At 44.5% G+C, this 21,257-nt stretch overlaps 1 protein-coding gene across 1 annotated transcript; it reads left to right on the top strand.

Annotated features, from left to right (window-relative positions):
* The first annotated feature begins 805 nt into the window (after positions 1–805).
* ccdc57 (coiled-coil domain containing 57) lies at positions 806–19,157 on the top strand. Its single transcript, XM_085360300.1, has 12 exons — positions 806–849; positions 5,002–5,160; positions 5,284–5,446; positions 8,180–8,272; positions 14,365–14,563; positions 14,893–15,045; positions 15,276–15,355; positions 15,465–15,687; positions 16,510–16,610; positions 16,885–17,016; positions 17,298–17,400; positions 18,952–19,157. Exons 1-12 carry the CDS (start codon positions 806–808, stop codon positions 19,155–19,157), a joined length of 1,656 nt encoding a protein of 551 aa, XP_085216426.1.
* Positions 19,158–21,257: the final 2,100 nt, after the last annotated feature.

Raw genomic sequence — 21,257 nt, 5'->3', positions numbered from 1 at the left:
CCTAAACTTAGACTAGCTTTCAGCTCCATGTCTGATAGAAATCTGTAATAATGTGAGAATATTTGTTTCATGTTCTGAGAAGGATGATGTGAAAACATGTGAACGTGTAACACCAGAACAATGTTGGTGTTGGAAATAATGAAGTAAGACCAGTGTAGCCGTGTGTTTGCAGTTACTCAGCAGTCGGGCTGTTCAGAGTGGGACGCTCATCAGCACTTTTTCATGTTTCTCTTTGTCATGATGAACTCGATTTGAACTTCTCTTTATTTGCACACATTTTGAAACATTCGTCTGCCTCTAGTGAAAACAATAGAGGTCTGTGGGCTATCAATAGACACTAAGACGTTGGATCTGGAAAGACAAATTGGTTTTGCTAAATATTTAAATGTCATTGTTTAATTTTCAATGCAACAAGCTCTGCAAACTAGATTCCATGCACCTCTATTGTCCCTGTTTAGATAACATGCAATCCCCAAATGAAACCAGGACAGGGCTCTAGAACGATATCAGGAAATATGTCATTTGCAAAAATATGTTTCACAGTATGTTTAAGCTGTTGATTGAAGGGTCTAGTGGTCCACAGGCTGTGAGGATGACTGAGGAGCTCTACATGTTGCTTTACATTAACAAGTTTTATTTCAGTGCAACTGCGAGGAGTTGTCTTTACTTGAGTGATGTTATTTAAAGCTATGTAAAAGTGTGTGTGTGTGTGTGTGTGTGTGTGTGTGTGTGTGTGTGTGTGTGTGTGTGTGTGTGTGTGTGTGTGTGTTGCAGAATAAAAGATCGTGGAGATGAGCTGAAACAGATGGAGAACAAATTACAGGTGGAGCGAGACTACCACAATAAGAAGTAAGTCAGAGCCAAACTCTTCTGTAGAACCTCAATTTGAAATAACAGTGAGTCACCGTAGCCTTTGGAGTAACAGTGTTTTTGTCAGCTGTGTTTGTTAACCCTAACCAGCAGTAGCCTCAGTAAAACGAGTAAACAGCACCTATTGAGTTTAATGAAGTAATAAAGTTATTATGATCCAATTGATCTTTCTGAGTTAACTTCAATAATTACTTCCTCCAAACCATCAACGTGTCTTTTAGACCCCAATCCTACAAAACTGCTCAAAGAAGTCCTGCCATTAATTAATTCTTCGATCTTAAATATGATCAACCTATCTCTAATAACCGGCTATGTACCACAGGCCTTCAAGCTGGCTGTAGTCAAAAAGCATCTCTAGACCCAGCAGTCTTAGCTAATTATAGGCCAATCTCCAACCTTCCTTTCATATCAAACATCCTTGAAAGAGTAGTTGTCAAACAGCTAACAGAGCATCTGCAGAGGAATGGCTTAATTGAAGAGTTTCAGTCAGGTTTCAGAGCTCATCATTACCTTGGCCTCCAGTAACACTGTGAGGAACCTTGGCGTCATTTTGGACCAGGACATGTCCTTCAATGCACATATTAAACAAATATGTAAGACTGCGTTCTTCCATTTGTGCAACATCTCTAAAGTTAGAAATATCCTGTCTCAGAGTGACGCTGAAAAACTAGTTCATGCATTTATTACTTCCAGGCTGGACGACTGTAATTCATTATTATCAGGAAGTCCTAAAAACTCCCTGAAAAGCCTTCAGCTAATCCAAAATGCTGCAGCAAGAGTCCTGACAGGGACTAGAAAGAGAGAGCAGATTTCTCCTGTTTTGGCTTCCTGTTAAATCCAGAATTCAAAATCCTGCTCCTCACATACAAGGTCTTAAATAATCAGGCCCCATCTTATCTTAATGACCTTGTAGTACCATATCACCCTATCGGAGCACTTCGCTCTCGCTCTGCAGGCCTCATGGAAACCTCATGGTTTCTCCATGAGGTTTCTGGGCGTGCAGATCTCTGATGACCTCTCCTGGACTGCAAATACTACGGCGGTGGTTAAAAAGGCCCAGCAGCGTCTCCACTTTCTGAGAGTGCTCAGGAGGAACAACCTGGAGGAGAGGCTGCTGGTGACATTTTACAGAGCCACCATAGAGAGCATCCTAACGTACGGCATAACAACATGGTATGCAGGGTGCTCAGCTGCGGGCAGGAAAGTACTGCAGAGGGTCATCAACACAGCCCAGAAGATCACTGGCTGCTCTCTGCCCAGCCTGGAGGTCACTGCAAACTCTCGGTACCTCAGCAGGGCTGGCAATATCATCAAGGACCACTCTCACCCCAGCAACCAACTGTTTGAACTATTACCGTCAGGCCGACGGTACAGGTCACATAAAACCAGGACAAACAGATTCAGGGATAGCTTCTTTCCCAGAGCTATCACCGTAGTAAATAAGCACAAAAACAATTGAACCTATTCCATACAGTCACTGTCATTATATTATGCTGCTATTCATACTGTCATTATATTATGCTGCTATCCTGTATATATTGTACTTACTATTGTTTGAGTACTTGCGATTATTAGTGTGAATGCTTGAAAAGCATTCACAGTATTGTTCTTCTAATCTTTATTATTATTTTCTATTCCGTACGTTTTTCGCCGACTATCTCCTTCAAAACCGTTCAACTTAGAAAAACCATTCAAACACCATTAGATTCCTCTTCTTTTGGAATGGTGTGCTTCTACTTTTCTCATTTTTAACATTTATATTTTTAATTTTATTCAACTTTATTCAACAAAAATTTCCCATGTATTTCAATGGGGAGACCCTTCAAATTCTCATTCAACTTACTCATTTTTAAACTCTTACTACTTCAACATACGTTCACATAGAGCCACCATTCAAACTTTAAAACGAAGACAAGACATTCAACTATTCAACTTGTATTTATCTTTTCAATATCTATTATACTTTTTCTTCAGTTCCAGTTTAAGTTTCATGATGTTTTTTCACCCGTTTCAGAGTTTATAATGGGTGTGTATGGGACGGAATGTTGGGGCTAGAGTGAGGCAGCTCAACTGCTAGAGTGAGAGGAGCAAAAAAATTAATCTTAAAATCTTTTTTAAAACTGCTGCTGTGTCCACAGCGTTTGCTCTACAGGTATGATTTTACCCTCAAAACGTAGCCATGGCTGTCCTCTTTCATCCAATGTGTTTACTATTGTACTAGGTGTTATGGTTCTTTCATAAATGTCACCAATGCACAGCCTCCTCCCTCCAACTCTTCCATAGACTCTAATGTTAAAATGGCTCAGAAGGTTCGTTTGAAAATCAGAAGAGCATGGTGTCTTTCCACTGTCACCACGTCCATATAATAAGCTCCACAGGCATGAAAACTGAGAATTAGGTAGACTAGACATTGCTGCCGCTCACAGTGAAAGAATTTTGTCAATACGACTTTTACTTTTCATTTGGGAGCGATTTGTTTCGGCCTGACTTTTCTGTTCATTTTAAGCAGCAAAAGTGAGGTGCATGTCTGTGTACGTGTGTATGGAGCCATTGGGTGCGGTCACTATAGCAACCAGGCTCACACCTGCCTGCTTAACGAGCTCTCTCTGCCACTGTACCAAGATTCATCTTAAACACTTCTCTTTCAACTGCTGCTGTGTCCACAGTGTTACAGCCATCATTTTACCCTCAAAACGTCGCCATCGTTGTTCTCTTTCCAACATTTTGTCTTTCAAAGCTCAGAGATGTAAACTTTTTAAACTGTGTGGGTCCAAGTGGAGGGATCACATTTTAGTCATTCAGTGATTCAAAGAATATGACCTTTTAAAGATGTTTTCTGACTCTAAATGTTCTTTTCTCATTTCTTAGGTTTTTCTAATTTACAATTAAAACATTTTCAGCTTTTTTCCAACTTCTTCTTCTGTGTAACCTTCAGCTTTTAGCAGTTCAGCACTTTTGTTTTCAGGTTAAATTCGGGTTTTTTTTTTATCTCATTCAAGATTTTTAACTTAAATTCAGTAATTAATTAATTTCAGTGCATACATTCAGATTCAAGCATTCACACTGCAGTTTCTTCAGAAAATGCACTTTCTAGTTTTATTGTACTTTTTATATTTTACATTTATATTTATTATTGAATCTTGCACCAAGGGAGTGGCACTCCAATTTCGTTGTACTCTGTACAATGACAATAAAGGCTATTCTATTCTATTCTATTCTACTTGTTGTTCCTAGAGTATTTAAAAGTAGAATGGGAGGCAGAGCCTTCAGTTTTCAGGCCCCTCTTCTGTGGAACCAGCTTCCAGTTTGGATTCAGGAGACAGACACTATCTCTACTTTCAAGATTAGGCTTCAAACTTTCCTTTTTGCTAAAGCATATAGTTAGGGCTGGACCAGGTGACCCTGGATCCTCCCTTAGTTATGCTGCAATAGACGTAGACTGCCGGGGATTCCCATGATGCATTGAGTTTTTCCTTTCCAGTCACCTTCTTCACTCACTATGTATTAACAGACCTCTCTGCATTGAATCATATCTGTTATTAACCTCTGTCTCTCTTCCACAGCAGGTCTTTATCCTGTCTTCCTTCTCTCACCCCAACCAATCACAGCAGATGGCCCCGCCCCTTCCTGAGCCTGGTTCTGCTGGAGGTTTCTTCCTGTTAAAAGGGAGTTTTTCCTTCCCACTGTCGCCAAAGTGCTTGCTCATAGGGGGTCATATGATTGTTGGGTTTTTCTCTGTATCTATTATTGTACGATCTACTGTGCAACATAAAGCGCCTTGAGGTGACTGCTGTTGTGATTTGGTGCTGTATAAATAAAACTAAACTGAATTGAATTGAATTGAATTATGAATACTCAACGAGGAAGTGACCTAGGATTTTGAAACTGATACCATAGCTGCTAAAATTCTCACATGAGCCTTAATCACAGTGACCCTCACGTGAGAGGCGTGGGCGTGTCTGGATTAGCTTCCTGTCTCTCTCACAGCAGCATTTCATTTTACGTCCTCCTCCTCAGCCACCTTTTCTCGCCATGTTCCCTAAGGCTCAGTCCAACACACAGCAATATCACATATAAAATATAATAGCCCATATTTTAAGTACTAGTCTTATTCGGTCTGCATTTTCAAAGGTTTCACACAGAGCAGCCACAAATGTGGACTCAGTGGGACGAGTATGTCAGGCAGGTGTCCAGTGAAATGGTCCTGAAAGACACACAAATCATCAGCCTGCAGGAGAGAGAAACCACACTAAGGACTGAGCTGGAGCGGAGCAGGAAACAGACTGAAAGGTGAGAGGGGGAAAGAAGAAATACGAAGTCGGGAGTGCCATGGAGGTCCTTCCTGATGCATTGAATGGAGTAATAAACAGGGAGTATGGGCATCATCTCTTTGTATTTATAATTTCCTGTCAGGTACAAACAGCATCTGAGAGCTGGCCTCAACAGAGAGAAAGTCTTGGAGAAGAACAGCGTGCAGATGGAGCTGGAATGGCAGCGACGCTTTGAAGATGTAAAGGCGGACTACTACCTTGCAAATGAGCAGCTAATACAAGACCTGATCGAGGCCAGAGACCAGGTCAGTGGCTCACACATAACCCAACCCATTCAATAGACTCTGTGTGCACTTTAGCACTAATGCTAACTGAAATACCTGCAGTGATGGAAGCTGGACAGTTCACTGCAGGACAGAAAAAAGAGACTTTTTTTCACGTGTTTTCTGTTACACGCGTGTTCATGTCAGCAGGTGTCATTTAAAAAACGAGAAATGAGAACACATCAGATCTACGCTCATACAGACTGATGGTAGTGTTAGGAATGAAAGGACTGAATGATGGACATGATTACAGAGAGATTCGGATGCAGCAGGCTAGTCTGTGTGGATGACATTTCCTTGTAGCAGTTAGAGATGATACTGAGGAGTTTGTATGGTCCTCACGTTGCCTGACAACATCGGGGCATGCTCCTGATGAGATAACAGATCTGGCCCAGGGCATCATGGAGCTCCTGAACAGTCAGAGGTGCAACCTGGGAGTGTCTCTGGGGCCGCGACATAATGTCCCAGAGGTGTCCTACTGAATTTACATCAGGACCCACTGCACCAGCGTAGGGTCTGACACTGGTACAAGGATTTCATCCCAAGATGTAATCAAGATGTCCTTACCAATCCCTTTTTTTTTGTTTTTTTTTTTCCTTTTTTTTTTGCCTGTCCCGTTTGGCTCTTTTGCATCAGAATTGTTGTCTAAAGGCAAACAAAGATGCCCAACGGATTTACTTTACCAAACTGACCATCCCAGCCTTGCCGTAATGGTCCATTTGATTCACCTTTTATTGTTTATTTTATTTTCATTTACTGAATACGGGACAGACTTGACTGGGGGAAAGAAGGGGAGAAAGAAAGAGGGAAAGAGAAACAGCTGAGAAGAGGGACGGGGGAGAAGGGCAAAAGACAAAAACCAACAGAACGGGCAGAGAAAAAAAATGCATATATCAATCACCTGGATCACCTGCTGAGAAAGAAAAAAGAAAGCAAGCAGAAGAGAACAAGAGTAATAGAATAAACAACATCACAATGATATATGGGAATATGACAGTAAATACTAAATATTAAACATTATTGTGCAGCACATAAGATCAACAGAACACAGTGTGCTTTGAGGTAGGAGCCAAAAAGGGTGTAGTTTGTGATCACCCGTGTGTACACCTGTGAGCATGGACGCGCTTGTTTTTTTTTTTTTTAAAAGGTTCCTTCATGTAATGATCTGCTAGAGGGTGTGGGGGGGCCACAGCCCCGTCCTCCAGGGCATGAAGCAGGTATGGAGGAGATCAAAACTCCAGACATCCAGAGGCCCCCAGAACACAAGAGACCAAGGAAGACCAACAGAGGGGCAGCCGCGCCACTGTCCCAGAAAGAGCTGAGGAGAGTCCCAGATGAGGGCTCACTCAGCAGCCGCGGAGCAGAAGCCAGGGGGAGTTGCAGTGACGCGCCCGTGAGCTCCGCCGGCAGCCAGCCGTGCCTGAGTGACCGAGCCCCAGGCCGAGAGGCCGGGGGCACCCCACCTCCGAAGTGCCCGAGCGAGCCCCAGGCTCCAGGCCCCGATAAGCGGCCGCCAAGGAGTGAGCCGGTGTGTACCTGGACGCCCATCCCCGGACACAAAGAACCACCAACGCACCGATGTCTGAGGGCGTCTGCCACTGGCAGGGGAAGTGGTGGTGGGTGGAGATAGGCCTCCAAACCTTGGAGGGCCTGAGATGTCCCCAGGGAGGTGGCGCCTGACACCCAACCTGACATATAGACACAGACATACAGGCACACACAGATACAAACATCCATTCCCACCCTCATGCTCTCATATGCACTTACTCCACACTCAACCAACGTGGAGACAGACATAAAGAGACGCTGTACACACGATCACACTCCCCAAGCGTACTCTACGAACCGGGTCTAGGTACCCTTGCCCCTGGAGGGGGGAACTGCACCCAGACCCAGGTGGTGTTACCCTTTTCCCTGCGGTGGGGAGAAGCAGACCGCCCCGACTCCGCAGCAGCAGGGAGGCCCCACACTCCAGACCGCAGTCGGACAGCCAACTCCTCCTCCTAGCCCCCCCGCTCCAGCAGGTCGCAGAGAATGGGGGTGAGAGAAGACTCCAAACCTCCCTCCACCCGCTCATTGTAGTGTTGATGCATGTGTGTTCTAAGGTGCAATTAAAACCCAGGAGGGCATGGAGCTACCTGCCAGAGAGCAGCAGGTAAGCGCATGGTCCCTCCTGCTAGCCCTCAATGTCTACGTGTATTTAAAATTGAGAGGTGGGCAACGACGCCAGGGGTGAGGTGTACACCCTGATGGTACTTTGGTACCAATCCCTACATGAAAGTCCTTCCCCATAATGTGATGGTGTCTGTAACAATGTTGCAGGCAACATAACGCTCTCCACAGCTTCTTTCACGTGTGACCTGTGGTCAGGGTGAAGCTTCTTTCATCTGTGAAAAACACAGGGTGGATCTGCCAATACTGGTATTCTATGGCTAGTGCCAGTCATCCCATTCCTGTGCAGAAGCAGACCTGCTGAGGGGTTCAGGACCTGCTACAGCCCTTCAGCTCTCCTAGAGTAACTGTCCATCTCCCGAATCTCCTCCATGCTGATGTGCTGGGAGACACAGCAAACCTGCTGGTAATGGCAGCAGGCTCGGGTGGCCCCCACCCCCCCTCAACAGTGACCTGTTTCAGTTTCAGCACACTGACAGAGGAGAGCTGCTGGTTTCAAAGCCCAGGATGTTTTATGAATGTAACACAGTTTTCATGTGTCAGGCTAAAGCTGAGCTGATGGAGAGAGAGCAGCAGCTGCATGATCTGACCGTCTTGCTCCAGTCCACTAGCAGGGAGCAAGATCAGGCTGTACAGGTGAGCACATGTTTAACCACACACTAATATCAGTCTACGGCTTGGCTGCTCAGCCAAAGCGTGCTGGAACAGAGCTCCTGCTGTCATTCAGCTTTTTTTAAAACCCATTTTCTATTATAATTTACAACCTTGCAACTTATACTTGTCAATGTTCACAAGTTGAACAGATACAGGAACAGGGCAGCAATGTAGAAGTTAAATTAAAAAAAACTTCAAATAATATTAATAAGACGTGGCAATCTTAGTAGCAATAAATGAACAGAGTGAACCTCTGCTGGATTATTGAAACAATAAGCATGTATGGGTCATCACTGAACAATCCTCTCTGCATCTGCAGAGCATGTGTTATTCCCTCCATCTGATAAATCTCTCTTATTTTATCAATCAAGATTTAACCATTTAATGATGATACACTTTAGTGCTGCTGTAAGCAAGATTCTCAAGAGATACTCTTTATTGTTTCCTGTAAAACCATTTGGTAGTACCCCTAACATGGCTAACTGTTGGTCTTTTGTTAACGGTTGTTGGGAAACTATTGAGAGCTTTAAATATGTCCTTCCAAACGGAGCCAATGGACATGACCAGAATATGTGTGAATGGGTTCCTAAGTGAGTACCACAATTTCGCCAACAAGTGTCAGGAGTTGGTTCATTTTAGCAACGATCTCTGGGGGGTCTAAAATATCTCATGACCACCTTCCCTTTAAATTCTCTCCACAGCCCAGAATTAGTCACCAGATGGGCCTCACTGAACTCTTCTTCCCAAGTCTCCTCTCAGATTTGAGTGCCAAGCTCAGCTTCCCGCCTGGCCTTAATATACAAAGTTGCACTTGTATTAAAACTCATAAATGCATGATAGAAATTACTAATCAATTTTGGGGAGGAATTACTGTGAAATATTTTTAGAGATATTTCCTCGATGGGTGAGGGCTCCAAACTTGCTTCCATTCTTTATGTTTTGTCAAAAAACTTCTTAGCTGCAAAAATCTAAAAAAAAGTCAGAAGAAGGAAGCTGAAACTTCTGGAGCCCCTCTGATGACATGGTCCAAAAAATAAATAAATTGTGGCCACAAAATACTACTTCGTGCACTCGAAATAGTATAACGTGCGCACGAAATGCTCATTTGTGGGCACGAATTGGGTAAAACGTGGCAACGAATTCTGCATTTGTGGCAACAAAATAGATAACGTGCGCACATCATATTGATACAATCCTGGACAGCTGCGTAGAGACATAAGCATGAGAGTAGGCTAAACCTACACACCGTGGGCAGAGACGGTATGATTGACTTTTATTTTAGGCTGGGAATGAGCTACAAATACATTTTGAAAAGCCTGCAATGCAAGGAACCATTATTACGGAGAGACGTTAAAACAGGATACTGCAAGCCCAGTTGCTTTACAGACGTAAGTATGACCTGGACGCTGGGATAGATTTTATTGTCAACCAACTGCAAGGGCCTGGGAAGGATCACGGTTATCGGTCAAGTGTTTCGTGCCCACAAATTAGCATTTCGTGCCCACGAAATAGTATTTTGTGGCCACAATTTATTTATTTTTTGGACCATGTCATCAGAGGGGCTCTGTAGAAACTGACCTCTCAGCTGTTGAACTCAGGTGCCCATTCCTCACAACATGACAAAGTTTATGAAGCCCGTTATTTGACCATGCTCTGAAGCCAGGGTCTTCCATAATAGGACAAAAACCCTGCAGGTTGGAAAGGCTTGATACAATTAAAATTTCTTTTGGACCAAATGTTTGTTTGATTCTACGCCAAATCTTTAGTGTGACCCTTGTCCATTCCCCCATATGCACATCTTAAGTGAAATGTTAGAGAAAAGCAGGGATTCCAATGATCATATTGTCTTCTCAGTGTTTAGCCACGTGCTGAGGTGGTTTTTCCCAGCTCAGTCTGGGCGGAGTTCTTTTTTCTCCTCGTCTTTCCTCATGTGGTGCATTTTCCATAGTTATACCTCTCTGACCTGTCTACCCCGTGTGATGTTTGTGTCATGTACAGGTATGTATGGTCGAAAGGGTAAGATGGCGCTTGCAAAGGTCAGCAGCCTTAACCCAATTTCCTTCTGCGCAGAGCGCAGGGGTAAGCTTTTAGTAATAAGGGGGCGACTTTTTCCTTAAAGTCTTTATCATTAATAAAACCATCAGGCCAGGACTTGTTTTAGTTTTAAGGTTTGAAATCACCTGTAAAATGTCTTGTTCCTGAATTGGTTCATCTAACTCTTTTGCTACCGATTCCAGCAGTGTTCTTAGATTGATCTTTTCTAAGAAATCAGACAGTGTACTGTCATCCTTGCATGTATCTGAATTTTTATATAATGACTCGAAAAAATTGGCAAAGCAACTTGCCAATTTGGTTTGGTTTAGTAATTAGGGTTTGATTCGATCTCAGCTTTTGGACCATATTACAGAATTGCTGTTTCCTGAGTCTTATTGCCAGCACTCTACCAGCCCTACTACCTTGTTCCTAATACTTTTGTTTAATGTATCTTAAATTGCCCTCAATTTTATTGTTAATTAAACTATTAATCTCACTACGCAGCACTTTCAGATCGGACAGCTAGTCGGCTGTCTGTGGTTTTTGTGTGTTATTGCTCGAGGTGCCTTATTTTGGCCTCCAATTCACACCACCTGGCCTCCCTTTTTTTTTCTGGCACTTGCAAATGATATTATGCAACCTCTAATGTATGCCTTGGTGCAATCTGATAGAGTTAAGGGCGATATCTCCGGAGTTGTATTCAATTCTAAGTAAATATTTAATTCAGTATGTATGAACTCACTCAGGCAGCACGGTGGCACAGTGGTTAGCACCGTTGCCGCACAGCAAGAAGGTCCTGAGTTCAATTCCACCATCAGGCCGGGGTCTTTCTGTGTGGAGTTAGCATGTTCTCCCCGTGTCTGCGTGGGTTCCCTCCGGGTACTCCGGCTTCCTCCCACCGTCCAAAGACATGCAGCTTGTGGGGATAGGTTAATTGGATAATTCAAATTGCCACTAGGTGTGAATGGTTGTCTGTCCCTGTGTGTTGGCCCTGCGACAGACTGGCGACCTGTCCAGGTTGTACCCCGCCTCTCGCCCTATGACAGCTGGGATAGGCTCCAGCGCCCCTGAAAAGGATAAGTGGAAGTGAATGGATGGATGTATGAACTCACAAAACTCGCTATCATTTAGGAGTGAGGCCAAAGTTTTAGTTTTGGTGTCAATCCTAAGTCCCATGAGAGTGATAGCGGTGCATGGTCAGATAGTGTAATTGGTAAAATTCCAATATTGTTAATTCTATGTTCTTCTGTTTTGGAGGTAAAAAATAAATCTATCCTGGAATAGGATGCATGTCTATGCCAGTAAGAAGTATAACCTCTGACTCTAGGAAACCTATTTCTCCAAACATCAGTTGGTCCCAGTTCAGTTGTTAAGTGTTTTAGAGCTTTACTCATGTGAGACACATGACTTTTAGAGCTTGGTTGTTTGTCCATGTAAGGTGACAAGACACAGTCAAAATCACTCCAAGCAGTAAAATACCAGAACATTAAAAATTGTATGAACTTTGGCTCATCCTCATTAGGGGCATAAATATTGAAGAGAGAAACCAATACTCCATCGATGGAGCCATTGACCATAATGTACCTTCCATCTGGGTCTTTAGGATAGCCACCCCTCTTTTCCTGCCAGATTTGTGAGATGAATAAAACACTTGTTGTGCCCACGACCTTTTTAGCTTGTCATGCTCAACATCAGATAAATGTGTCTCCTGTAAAAAAGCTATGTGACCTCAGACCTCTACATTGGAGAGACCAAACAGCCACTTCACAAGCGCATGGCACAACACAGAAGAGCCACCTCCACAGGACAAGACTCAGCAGTCCATCTGCATCTAAAGGTCAAAGGTCACTCTTTCGAGGATGCCAATGTTCACATTTTGGACAGAGAGGACAGATGGTTTGAAAGAGGAGTGAAAGAAGCATCTATGTCCACTGTGAGCGACCATCTTTGAACAGAGGCGGGGTTTACGACACCAACTCTCTGCCATCTATAATCCAGTTTTGAGATCCCTTCCCAGACGCCTTAACGCCCACTCACATCCTGGGCCATCTGACCTCAGGAATTCGCATGATAAGGTGGGGCCAGGTTTCACAATGAACACACCCGAAACTCTGGCTGATTGGGACCCACACCCAGTTTCACACCTTGGCTCAGGCGATTAGAGGATCAGGGGGTCCTTTTGTCCCTCTGTGGGGGGTCACTCCCACTAGGTTTATATCTGGGACTCTCCACCATTTGACCTTAGAACTGAAGAAGCTTCTCGGATGAGAGGTGAAACGTCTTCAAGCAACTTAAAGAAGTCCAGACGCTTTTCTTTGCAAGCTCCTTTGACTACGATGACCTGGATGACTGAGAACCTTCACAGACATATGTGACAATTGAAACTTTGTAGCTGACCTAGTGTTACCTCTTTTAACGGGGCTGTGGAGGCCTTTGACATTATAACTTATGACTTCATATGAAATGATGAACTGAAGTTCGGGGAGAATTGCTGCGAGCAGTCTCAGTGCAACCAACAGGTCTCAGTGCTGTCTGCTAGAACAATAGTGGAACTCAGGCCTGCACAACTTGCAACTAAGCTCTGTGATGTAGCTTACTGAAGTAAAGAACTCCGAGTTACCTTCCACCTTGGTCCAGGAGATAAGACCATCATAGTTCACCACCTGCTGGAGAAAGTATGTTTTCCTTGACATAATCCATGGCTTTGGCAGCATCCACAAACTCTTTTTCAACGTTGTTGTAAGAGACAGGAAATCTGGCAGGGTACAGGATGTGGACTCCCAGTCTATCGTGGAGTATCTTCCTCACGCAGTGAAAGCTGCCCTGACTTTCGCCACCCTGCCGTGTAGTCGGGGAATATGGCGATTGGGTTTCCGTTGAAGAGTAGTTTACCTCTGCGCACACTCCTGAGGATGTCCACGGCATCTCCTTTGCTGTTTGATTTAGCAATGATAACTTGTGGGGTATCCCCGTGTCTCCGTTGAGTCAGACTACGATGAAATCTTTCCACGCGGACTTCCCTGTCAAGCCAAAACACCTCTTTCAGGAGCGCTGAGACCGCCTCCAGTGAGCTGGATCCCTGGGTTTCAGCCACACCGGTGGCTCGGCTTGGATAGCGGTAGTTTTGCTATTGATTTCTGCCGTGCTCTCATTGCCTACAACATGCTGGCTCATTATGATGATGGGACTTTCAGATGAATACAAGAAGCTAATAGAAGGGCTGCACGGTGGTGCAGTGATTAACCTCACAGCAAGAAGGTCCTGGGTTTGAATACACCATCTGAGGGTGCATGTGATTATTAAAGTGGGACATCTGTCAGAATCACTGTACTGGGTTGACTTTCACAGATGCTCATTTCTGTTGTGGCCACAAGGTGGCAGTAATTTACTGTCCTGTACATCACTGATGACTGAGGATCTTCTAGACCCAGCAGTCTTAGCTAATTATAGGCCAATCTCCAACCTTCCTTTCATATCAAACATCCTTGAAAGAGTAGTTGTCAAACAGCTAACAGATCATCTGCAGAGGTTTATTTGAAGAGTTTCAGTCAGGTTTCAGAGCTCAGCACAGCACAGAAACAGCTTTAGTGAAGGTTACAAATGATCTTCTTATGGCCTCTGACAGTGGACTCATCTCTGTGCTTGTCCTGCTAGACCTCAGTGCAGCGTTCGATACTGTCGACCATAATATCCTATTAGAGCGATTAGAACATGCTGTAGGTATTACAGGTACATTTAGGATAAATATACACTTTGCTCAAAACATTTGTAATTTTGTTACCCATAAATTTGCACAATTATGGTTAAAAAGCTGTACAGTGATGCACATGTCTGAGAGCGGCACAGAGCTCTGCATAGTCCTGTTCAGTACTGATGGAAGCAGATTTATAGTTATTGTTGTGTTGTTGGTGTCCCTGCAGTCTCATCGTTTTGTGTATTTTTGATCTGAACATTCAACACACAATAATGCAAATTTCCAATTCCTGTTCTTCTTCCTGTGAAACATCACTTACACGACATAAAACCATCTAAATCCACAGGGTCTCACTCCAAAGGTGGATTCTCTGGCATCGGTGGAGATCCGGCGTCTACAGGAGCAGAACAGCGCCCTGCGTGCTGTGGTTACCCAGATGAGAAAGGACATGGAAGGTCTCGGCCATCTCCTAGTCTTACCTAATGCTGAGGCACCAGTGCAACCTCCGTATCAGGAATCTTCAGCCTCCAAAGGCAACACAGCAGGTGCTGTCTGGCTCTGTATACAAACCTTGATGAGTTTCTGCATCACTGTGACAAACTATACACGCAAACCCTTTCAGTGGGCTCCACATGCTAAGATAGATTTGACCCAGTGACCCACATCACTGCTGCTGATTCTTCTGTTAAACATGCTTTTGTTGAACTTACAGCCACAGACACTCTGCTCATCGCATGTAAGAAAGAAAAGCTTAGAATTATCATGAACTTGTTTTCTGTTTTTCATTTTAATGTATAAAATAATAGCTTTGGATAATCTGAGTGTTAAGCTAAACTTTAACACTCCTTCTCCTTCTCTGTAAAACTGGACTCAGACTCCCGTCAGCCTCTGGAGCAGGAGGTGCACCTGTCAGGTAAGCACCTCGAGGAGCAGCGAGGAGGTGTCACAGGACTGTCAGGCCTGGTTTCAGCCATGGAGGACCCACAACACATCAATCCAGGCAGATCACAGCCTGAAAATCAAGCTGGTATTATTCATACTGTTAATTTCCTCCATATAACCCCAAAACATTACGTTAGCTAACACAAACACTGTAAGTAGATGATAGAGAGGAACATAAGGCGTTAAGCAGCAGAGGTGTTTGTGGCTGTTGAACATGTTCATCTTCCACAGTCACTGAAACCTGTATCTTTGACGTTTGTTGGTCACATTGTCTCCCTCATATCACTGCATCATATTTGTGCCGTGGGTCCTCAGGTGGTTCGTGTCTGGATGAACGTGGCAGGTGCCCCGCTGTGACACGTGTGGAGTCAGCTTCCAATGACATCACACAGCAGGTACTACAGGAGGTTTATTGATCTGTCAGTGGAGGTGGAGCCACTGATCTGCTTAACCCTACCTATCACTGTTAGAAAGCACAAAATGGTTTCATCATCATCTTTTCAGAGGACACTGGTGCAGCAGCTCCAAGGAGACAGCAAGTATGTGAAACCAGCTCTGATGTGTGGCGTGTTTAAGAGCGTCCATCCTGCTAAAAATGACCCCCAGCTCCTTCGCGTCAGGCTGAAGCAGGCAGCGTCCTGCATCGCCCGTTTGAGCAGAGAGAAACAGCAGCTGATAGCGCTGGGCAACCGCCTCCGTGCCCAGATCGCCGCCGACGGACGGCAGGGTAGAGTTACACACCCGTCACTGCACACCCCGGTACAGCACAGCAGGGTGGCTGTGCTGGGAGGCTGCAGCCCAGCCCAGTTTACTGGAAGCATAAATGAATTTAAGGACAAACTGAGACGCTGGCAGTACAAAATCAAACTGGACCTGCACAGTCACACTTTTCCTCTTAAGAATAGTCGGATGGTGTGCCGCTATGAATTGTGGGGATTATTTACTCTCCTGTTGTAAAGAATGCTCCGGTTAATTGTATGCTAAAGGAGGTAATAAAGGACATAATGAAGTTTCCTTTAGAGAAGGAATGTGATTCCAGCACCTGTGAGTTCAGATACTGCAGGTGAAATCACACAGTTAGGAACAGCACGTACCTGATCGTCATCATCTCAGATCAGTCTGACATCACTCCACCTGACCAGTTAGCCTTCTTTTATTCAGTTCCTGTTGGCACTGACGTGGGCTTTCCTGCTGTTTCCTCCTTTTAGGAATGTAAAACAGCGACTCAGGGCCTTTTTGAGGAGACAGCAAACGACAGCAAAAGCATTTAGAGTTCCAGGATTGTGGAGTCACACGTATATCAAATGTTCTGCAGCGACTGCATGAGAACGTTTTATTACTGGATGGATTCAGACACAGCAGTACTGTGTGGGGCTGCAGTGGGAAAAGTTACAAGAAAAGTGATTCAGACTCTACGCGTATGGACTATTATTAGCATGCATGTGTGGTGTTTGTTTCCACAGGTGGATGATATATTCTGTGGTGTTTACAGACAGACTCATGAAAAATGAAGCAGTCAGAGGTCCTTAAATATCTCTGTGTCCAACAGCACCGGGGGGGCTGGAGAAGGACACCCCCACAGAGAAACTAGGAGACCACCATGGCCGCCTTTCTGCTGTGGAACAGCTGCAGTACCAGCTCACCACTCAGGTATCTGCTCGTCCTCGTCCTCTTCTCCAGCAGGTTTACAGAGGTTTGAATGTGTTACTTTGTTGTAGATGTCATTTGAAATGGATACAAATGCCGTGGTCTCCATCCCTCAGTATCACACTGACACATGAGTGCAGGCGGCACTTTGTGCAAATGTGTTCAAATTAAAAATCTGACGTTTTTACTTGAGGGGAAAGTATGTGCTTTACTTTAATAAGAACACGTCCGTGTCTGTGCTGCACCGGATACAGTGTTGGTGTGTTTGTGCCATCAGGAGCTGCAATATGCACTGATGCAGAGAGCTTCTGCTGCTGCTGAACAGCACATCCCACCAACAAAGAGCCAGGCTTTCTTCAAAGGGACTGCAAACACTTGCCATGGGCTCAAACCCAGAGACACGTCTGAGGTGAGAGCCTTGAAGAATGCATTAATGCACTGCCAAGCCCAGCTGGCCTGTTCACTCCCTGCCTGGATGGCTGTGTTCTCCTCTAACATGCTTGTTATGTTGAGTGGTGTTCCTAAATGGCCTGTGGTTAAATGTGTGGGTTCAGTAACACTAGAAAAATGCTGCATACTGTAAATGCAAGTACACATTTGTGTGTATATATTAATGAAGTAGTAAACATCAGAAGAGTAAATCTGTGATTCGCACAGCCGTAGTGTAAAATAACTCTTCTTCTTCTTTAGACACGCTCACAGCTGCACTTGTCCAGGACTGTGTCGCATGAATCGCTGTGCTCATTAACGATGCTGTGGGACACTCTGGATCGTGGACTTACGGACTCAGAAGGTATCCACATCCTCCCCACGATGCGCTGTACTCGCAGTCTTTGCACATCACTGTAGTGTAGTCAGAGCACTGAGTGTCAGTTTGTAGCAGAAGACAAAACAAGTTCACAGCCAGCATCACAAACATTCATTTCATCTCATTTTGTATCTAGTTTGTGATCATAAGTACAGTTACTCTATGTTACTGGAATAAAACAAACTCTGCTCCCAGTGTGAGTCAGCGACAGATCAGCTGTTGCTCAACGTGTGGCCTGGTCTCTGTCAGCGCTCCAGGGAACAATTTCCCAACCAGATAAAGCTGACTTGCAGTGATTGGCATCATAGCAGTCAATAATTGTGAAACCAGAAAAACAAAGCACAAAGTTTGAATGATGTGTTGATAAAGGATGAGTTAGAGATGTCTGTGATAGCTGTTAAAGCAACAGTGCTGCTTTCTTGTGTACAGTTCCACTGTGGGAGAAACGTGAGTCTATCTTCTGTCTTTACCGACATCCAACAGTGAACTCTGAGACTGATGACTTATTTAATTATTTATTTATTTAGGACAGTGCATGTTAATGAACATAAATGTAAAAAAAACAAAACAATTACATGAATGTAAACATGCCAGATTATAGCCAAAGGCTAATTTCCATCTGTTGTCCTTAAACATAAAAAAATAGACATAATAAACTTATTTGAGCCAATGTTTCTGGGTGGTTCAGCAGGTAGAGGAGGTCATGATGAACAGGAAGGTACAGACACATCGAGCTACAGACCATCTCTAACTCGGACCACAGCCACAAATCTTCTTGTCCATCCAGCAGGTCGTCTCCAGTCTTCATGTGAAATATCGTTGGGCAACAGGCTGGGCCCAAGTTACTCCGTGAATGTTAGATAGAAAGTGCTTAAAGTGCTTGTGTGGATGGATGAGATTGCAGAAAGCACTGAGTGCTCAGTTACAGCAGAACAGTGCTAAATAAGAACGCGTCCACTTACCGTTTATTTCCTTCTGTTCAGCCCTGACAGCTCATTTCAGTGATGATGAATGTCTGCCTTTGGTGTCACTGTCATGGGGATGTGCTTCGTGAGTACAGACGTGAGGTCTCACGTCGTTTTGGGGATGGGAATGATGGTGGAGGGCGTCAGACTGGTGGGAATGGCAGCACGAGTCAGGGAGAGGTTGAACTTTGTACTGTTGTTGTTGTTTGTCAACAGAACTGCATAAAAATCAGCAACAGAATCCTTTTATTCATTTTAGGCATTATGTGGTACATATATATATGGGAAGCATCACTTTAGCTGAGCTGAGCACACATGTCATAAATACACTTGTAGCATCTGTAACCAAACCAGGTAATGAACAGCTGGTTGAAACTCGTGGGAGTTATGATGTCTTTGAACAGTTTATAGATCATAGACATGGCACGCATTAATAGGCTGCACTGGACCAACCTGCACCGACACGTCACTGCAGCGAATCGCAGTGACCTGTGCTGCTGTTAGTGTGTTTTTGGATCTGAATTCAACAAATGAAACAGTTGTAAGTCAACTTCTTTTGTCTCTCCAAAAGGTGAACGTGGGCTCAGGAGCAGACAGTCTGGTGGCTCTGGAGTCCAGATGATGGTGCATGGTAGTGGTGTGATTCCCAGCCAGCCCCAGACTGAGGTCCAGCAAAGCAGGAGCCAGTCTAAAACACTGCCAAGCACTACCAAGACCAACAGACCTGCAGTCCCTGCCAGGATCAGCAAGATCAGAAACTACAATGTTAAAGACTGAGATGGATGTTGAGGACAAGCCCAGACCAGAGCTCCCAGCAGCTGGCACACTGGGAGTAACACACGAGCATCACGGACAACACAAAAAAGAGAGAAGAGTGGGACAAGGAAGGGAACGAGACTCTGATGGATGTAATGAAGACAATCAGACAGAAAACAACAGCAAACACACACCAGCAAAGGAGGACACAGGCCACAAACACAAGAACACTCACAGTAAACATGAACACAAAGACAAAAACACTGCAGGACAGAGACAATCGAGACAGAGACAGGACGGATAAGAAACACTCAAGGGACCAAAAACCTGAAACTGGAGCTGAACCACACAGTCCATCAAACTGAGCAGGAAGCAGAACTCGAATAACACAACAGGACAACTATGACTGACCGACAATGAAGCTATACAACAAACAGGTTACTGAATAAGATGTGATTGTTTTCATGCACATATGCACCGCAGCAGAAGGAGAAAACAAACCCTGACCAGCAAAAACCTGAACAGAAATCAAACGTGTTGAACCCACGTGAGAGTTTCAGGGAGGAATATTCATGATTTTAAGGAGCGTTACACCTTTATTGCTGCGCTCTCACACACTCTGTCAGATCCAATAACTGAAGAAACTACAGAGACACAGAACACACAGGAGCATACAGCACGAGGCCTTAAACACACACGAGGGGACGAGGCAGAGTGGACACCACAGGGGACACAGCTGGACAGAGTCACAGTAAGGGACTGTCAAAATAAAACAGGAAACGTAACACTGACACAGACACAAAGACGGACGAACCATGGACAAAAAGGTAAAGACACATGGAGACACGTGGAGGAAACTAATAAACCTGAAGCTAAACTAGAGTCACAAAAGTGAACTAACAGAATCCACAGAAAGACGAAGAACCAACCTGAGGAGCATGAGGAAGTAACACTGATCAGTGGGTTAGAACTCCAACATAAATTCACGTACTCGTGAATAAATCCTTTATAAAGTTAAAATGTGTCCCCATCATTGTTCCAGTCTTGTTGTCCTTCAGTACATCTTCATGTCCTTCTAGTGGGAGGTTTCAGGTTTTGTCCTGTCGTGTGTAATTCTCTCTGGTGTTCATCCGTCTCTGTGCACACGAGGACAGTCGCACACAAACACTGTTGCAGCAGACCACGGTGGCTTCCACGCGAGCAGCTTCAAAACATGCTTCATCCCCGAGAAAGTATCTGCTTTACCACAGAGATCAGCTGGGTCATCAGCGTACACTGTGGGTGTGAATCAGAGCAGACAGTGGTGTGTCTGCGACAGAAACAATCACTGACAGGTTTGCATGTAAATAAAGCAACTTGCTTTGGTGAACTCTAAACACTCTGTCTTCATGGTTTAACAGACACATGATCAAATCTACAGGCAGCTTCTTTCTGAAACACGAGCAGCTGCTGCTGTTTCTCCTCAGGTTCAGAAACCCACTCCTGTTACATGTTGTTGTGGAGAAACAGGAAGTGCATTTCTCCCCTGGAATAGAGATTTTATAAGTGCTGGAGACCATATTTCATATGCTCCATATGATATCAGCTGTCACCCTGCCACATTTCCTCTCACCTCTCAGTAAACCTTTGTCAGTCCGTCCTTTTATTCCTGATATTCCCAGATACCAAACAGGTGATACACACTGCTAATTTTGTACACTGACCCACTGTGTGTTGTTTGGGACTGTCCCCTTCACTTTCATTATATTATCGTAGTATCTGTGGAAAACCTGGGAAACGCTGATCTGTGAAATACAAGTGTGGGCGTGCACAAAGTGTTTCGACACAAAGTGAACCATCATCAGGACATCATGTGTGGCAGCACTGGTATAGGGACACACAGGTGAATGCTGGGTGACAGCGAGACACACCTGAACTCTGAGTGCTTTGTATCACGCTCACTGCCTGCAGCACTCACATGGATGCAGATTCAGCTTGAGCGTTTTGCCCAAGGGCACTTTGTCATGCAGCCCTGAGGATCCACAGACAGGCTTTACTGTGGGGTATGACATGAAGTTATTTCAGACAACACGAGCTGTACCTGAGCTATCATCCATCCACAGACCTACATCGTGGTGAATG

The sequence above is a fragment of the Diplotaxodon limnothrissa genome, linkage group LG8, assembly GCF_057381915.1.
Source record: "Diplotaxodon limnothrissa isolate DT_005_m linkage group LG8, D_limnothrissa_male_GT1.1, whole genome shotgun sequence".
In the NCBI taxonomy this organism is placed as follows: domain Eukaryota; kingdom Metazoa; phylum Chordata; class Actinopteri; order Cichliformes; family Cichlidae; genus Diplotaxodon; species Diplotaxodon limnothrissa.
Note: the sequence above shows the minus strand (reverse complement) of the source record. Positions and strands in the feature narration are given on the sequence as shown.

What these genes read in the sequence shown, in the direction of transcription:
- ccdc57 (XM_085360300.1), top strand. Translation starts at nt 806, where the DNA reads ATGGAGAACAAATTACAGGTGGAGCGAGACTACCACAATAAGAA. An exon ending in CGAGACTACCACAATAAGAA is followed by an intron (nt 850 to 5,001) that starts GTAAGTCAGAGC and finishes GCATTTTCAAAG; the next exon opens with GTTTCACACAGAGCAGCCAC. An exon ending in AGTACCAGCTCACCACTCAG is followed by an intron (nt 16,611 to 16,884) that starts GTATCTGCTCGT and finishes TTGTGCCATCAG; the next exon opens with GAGCTGCAATATGCACTGAT.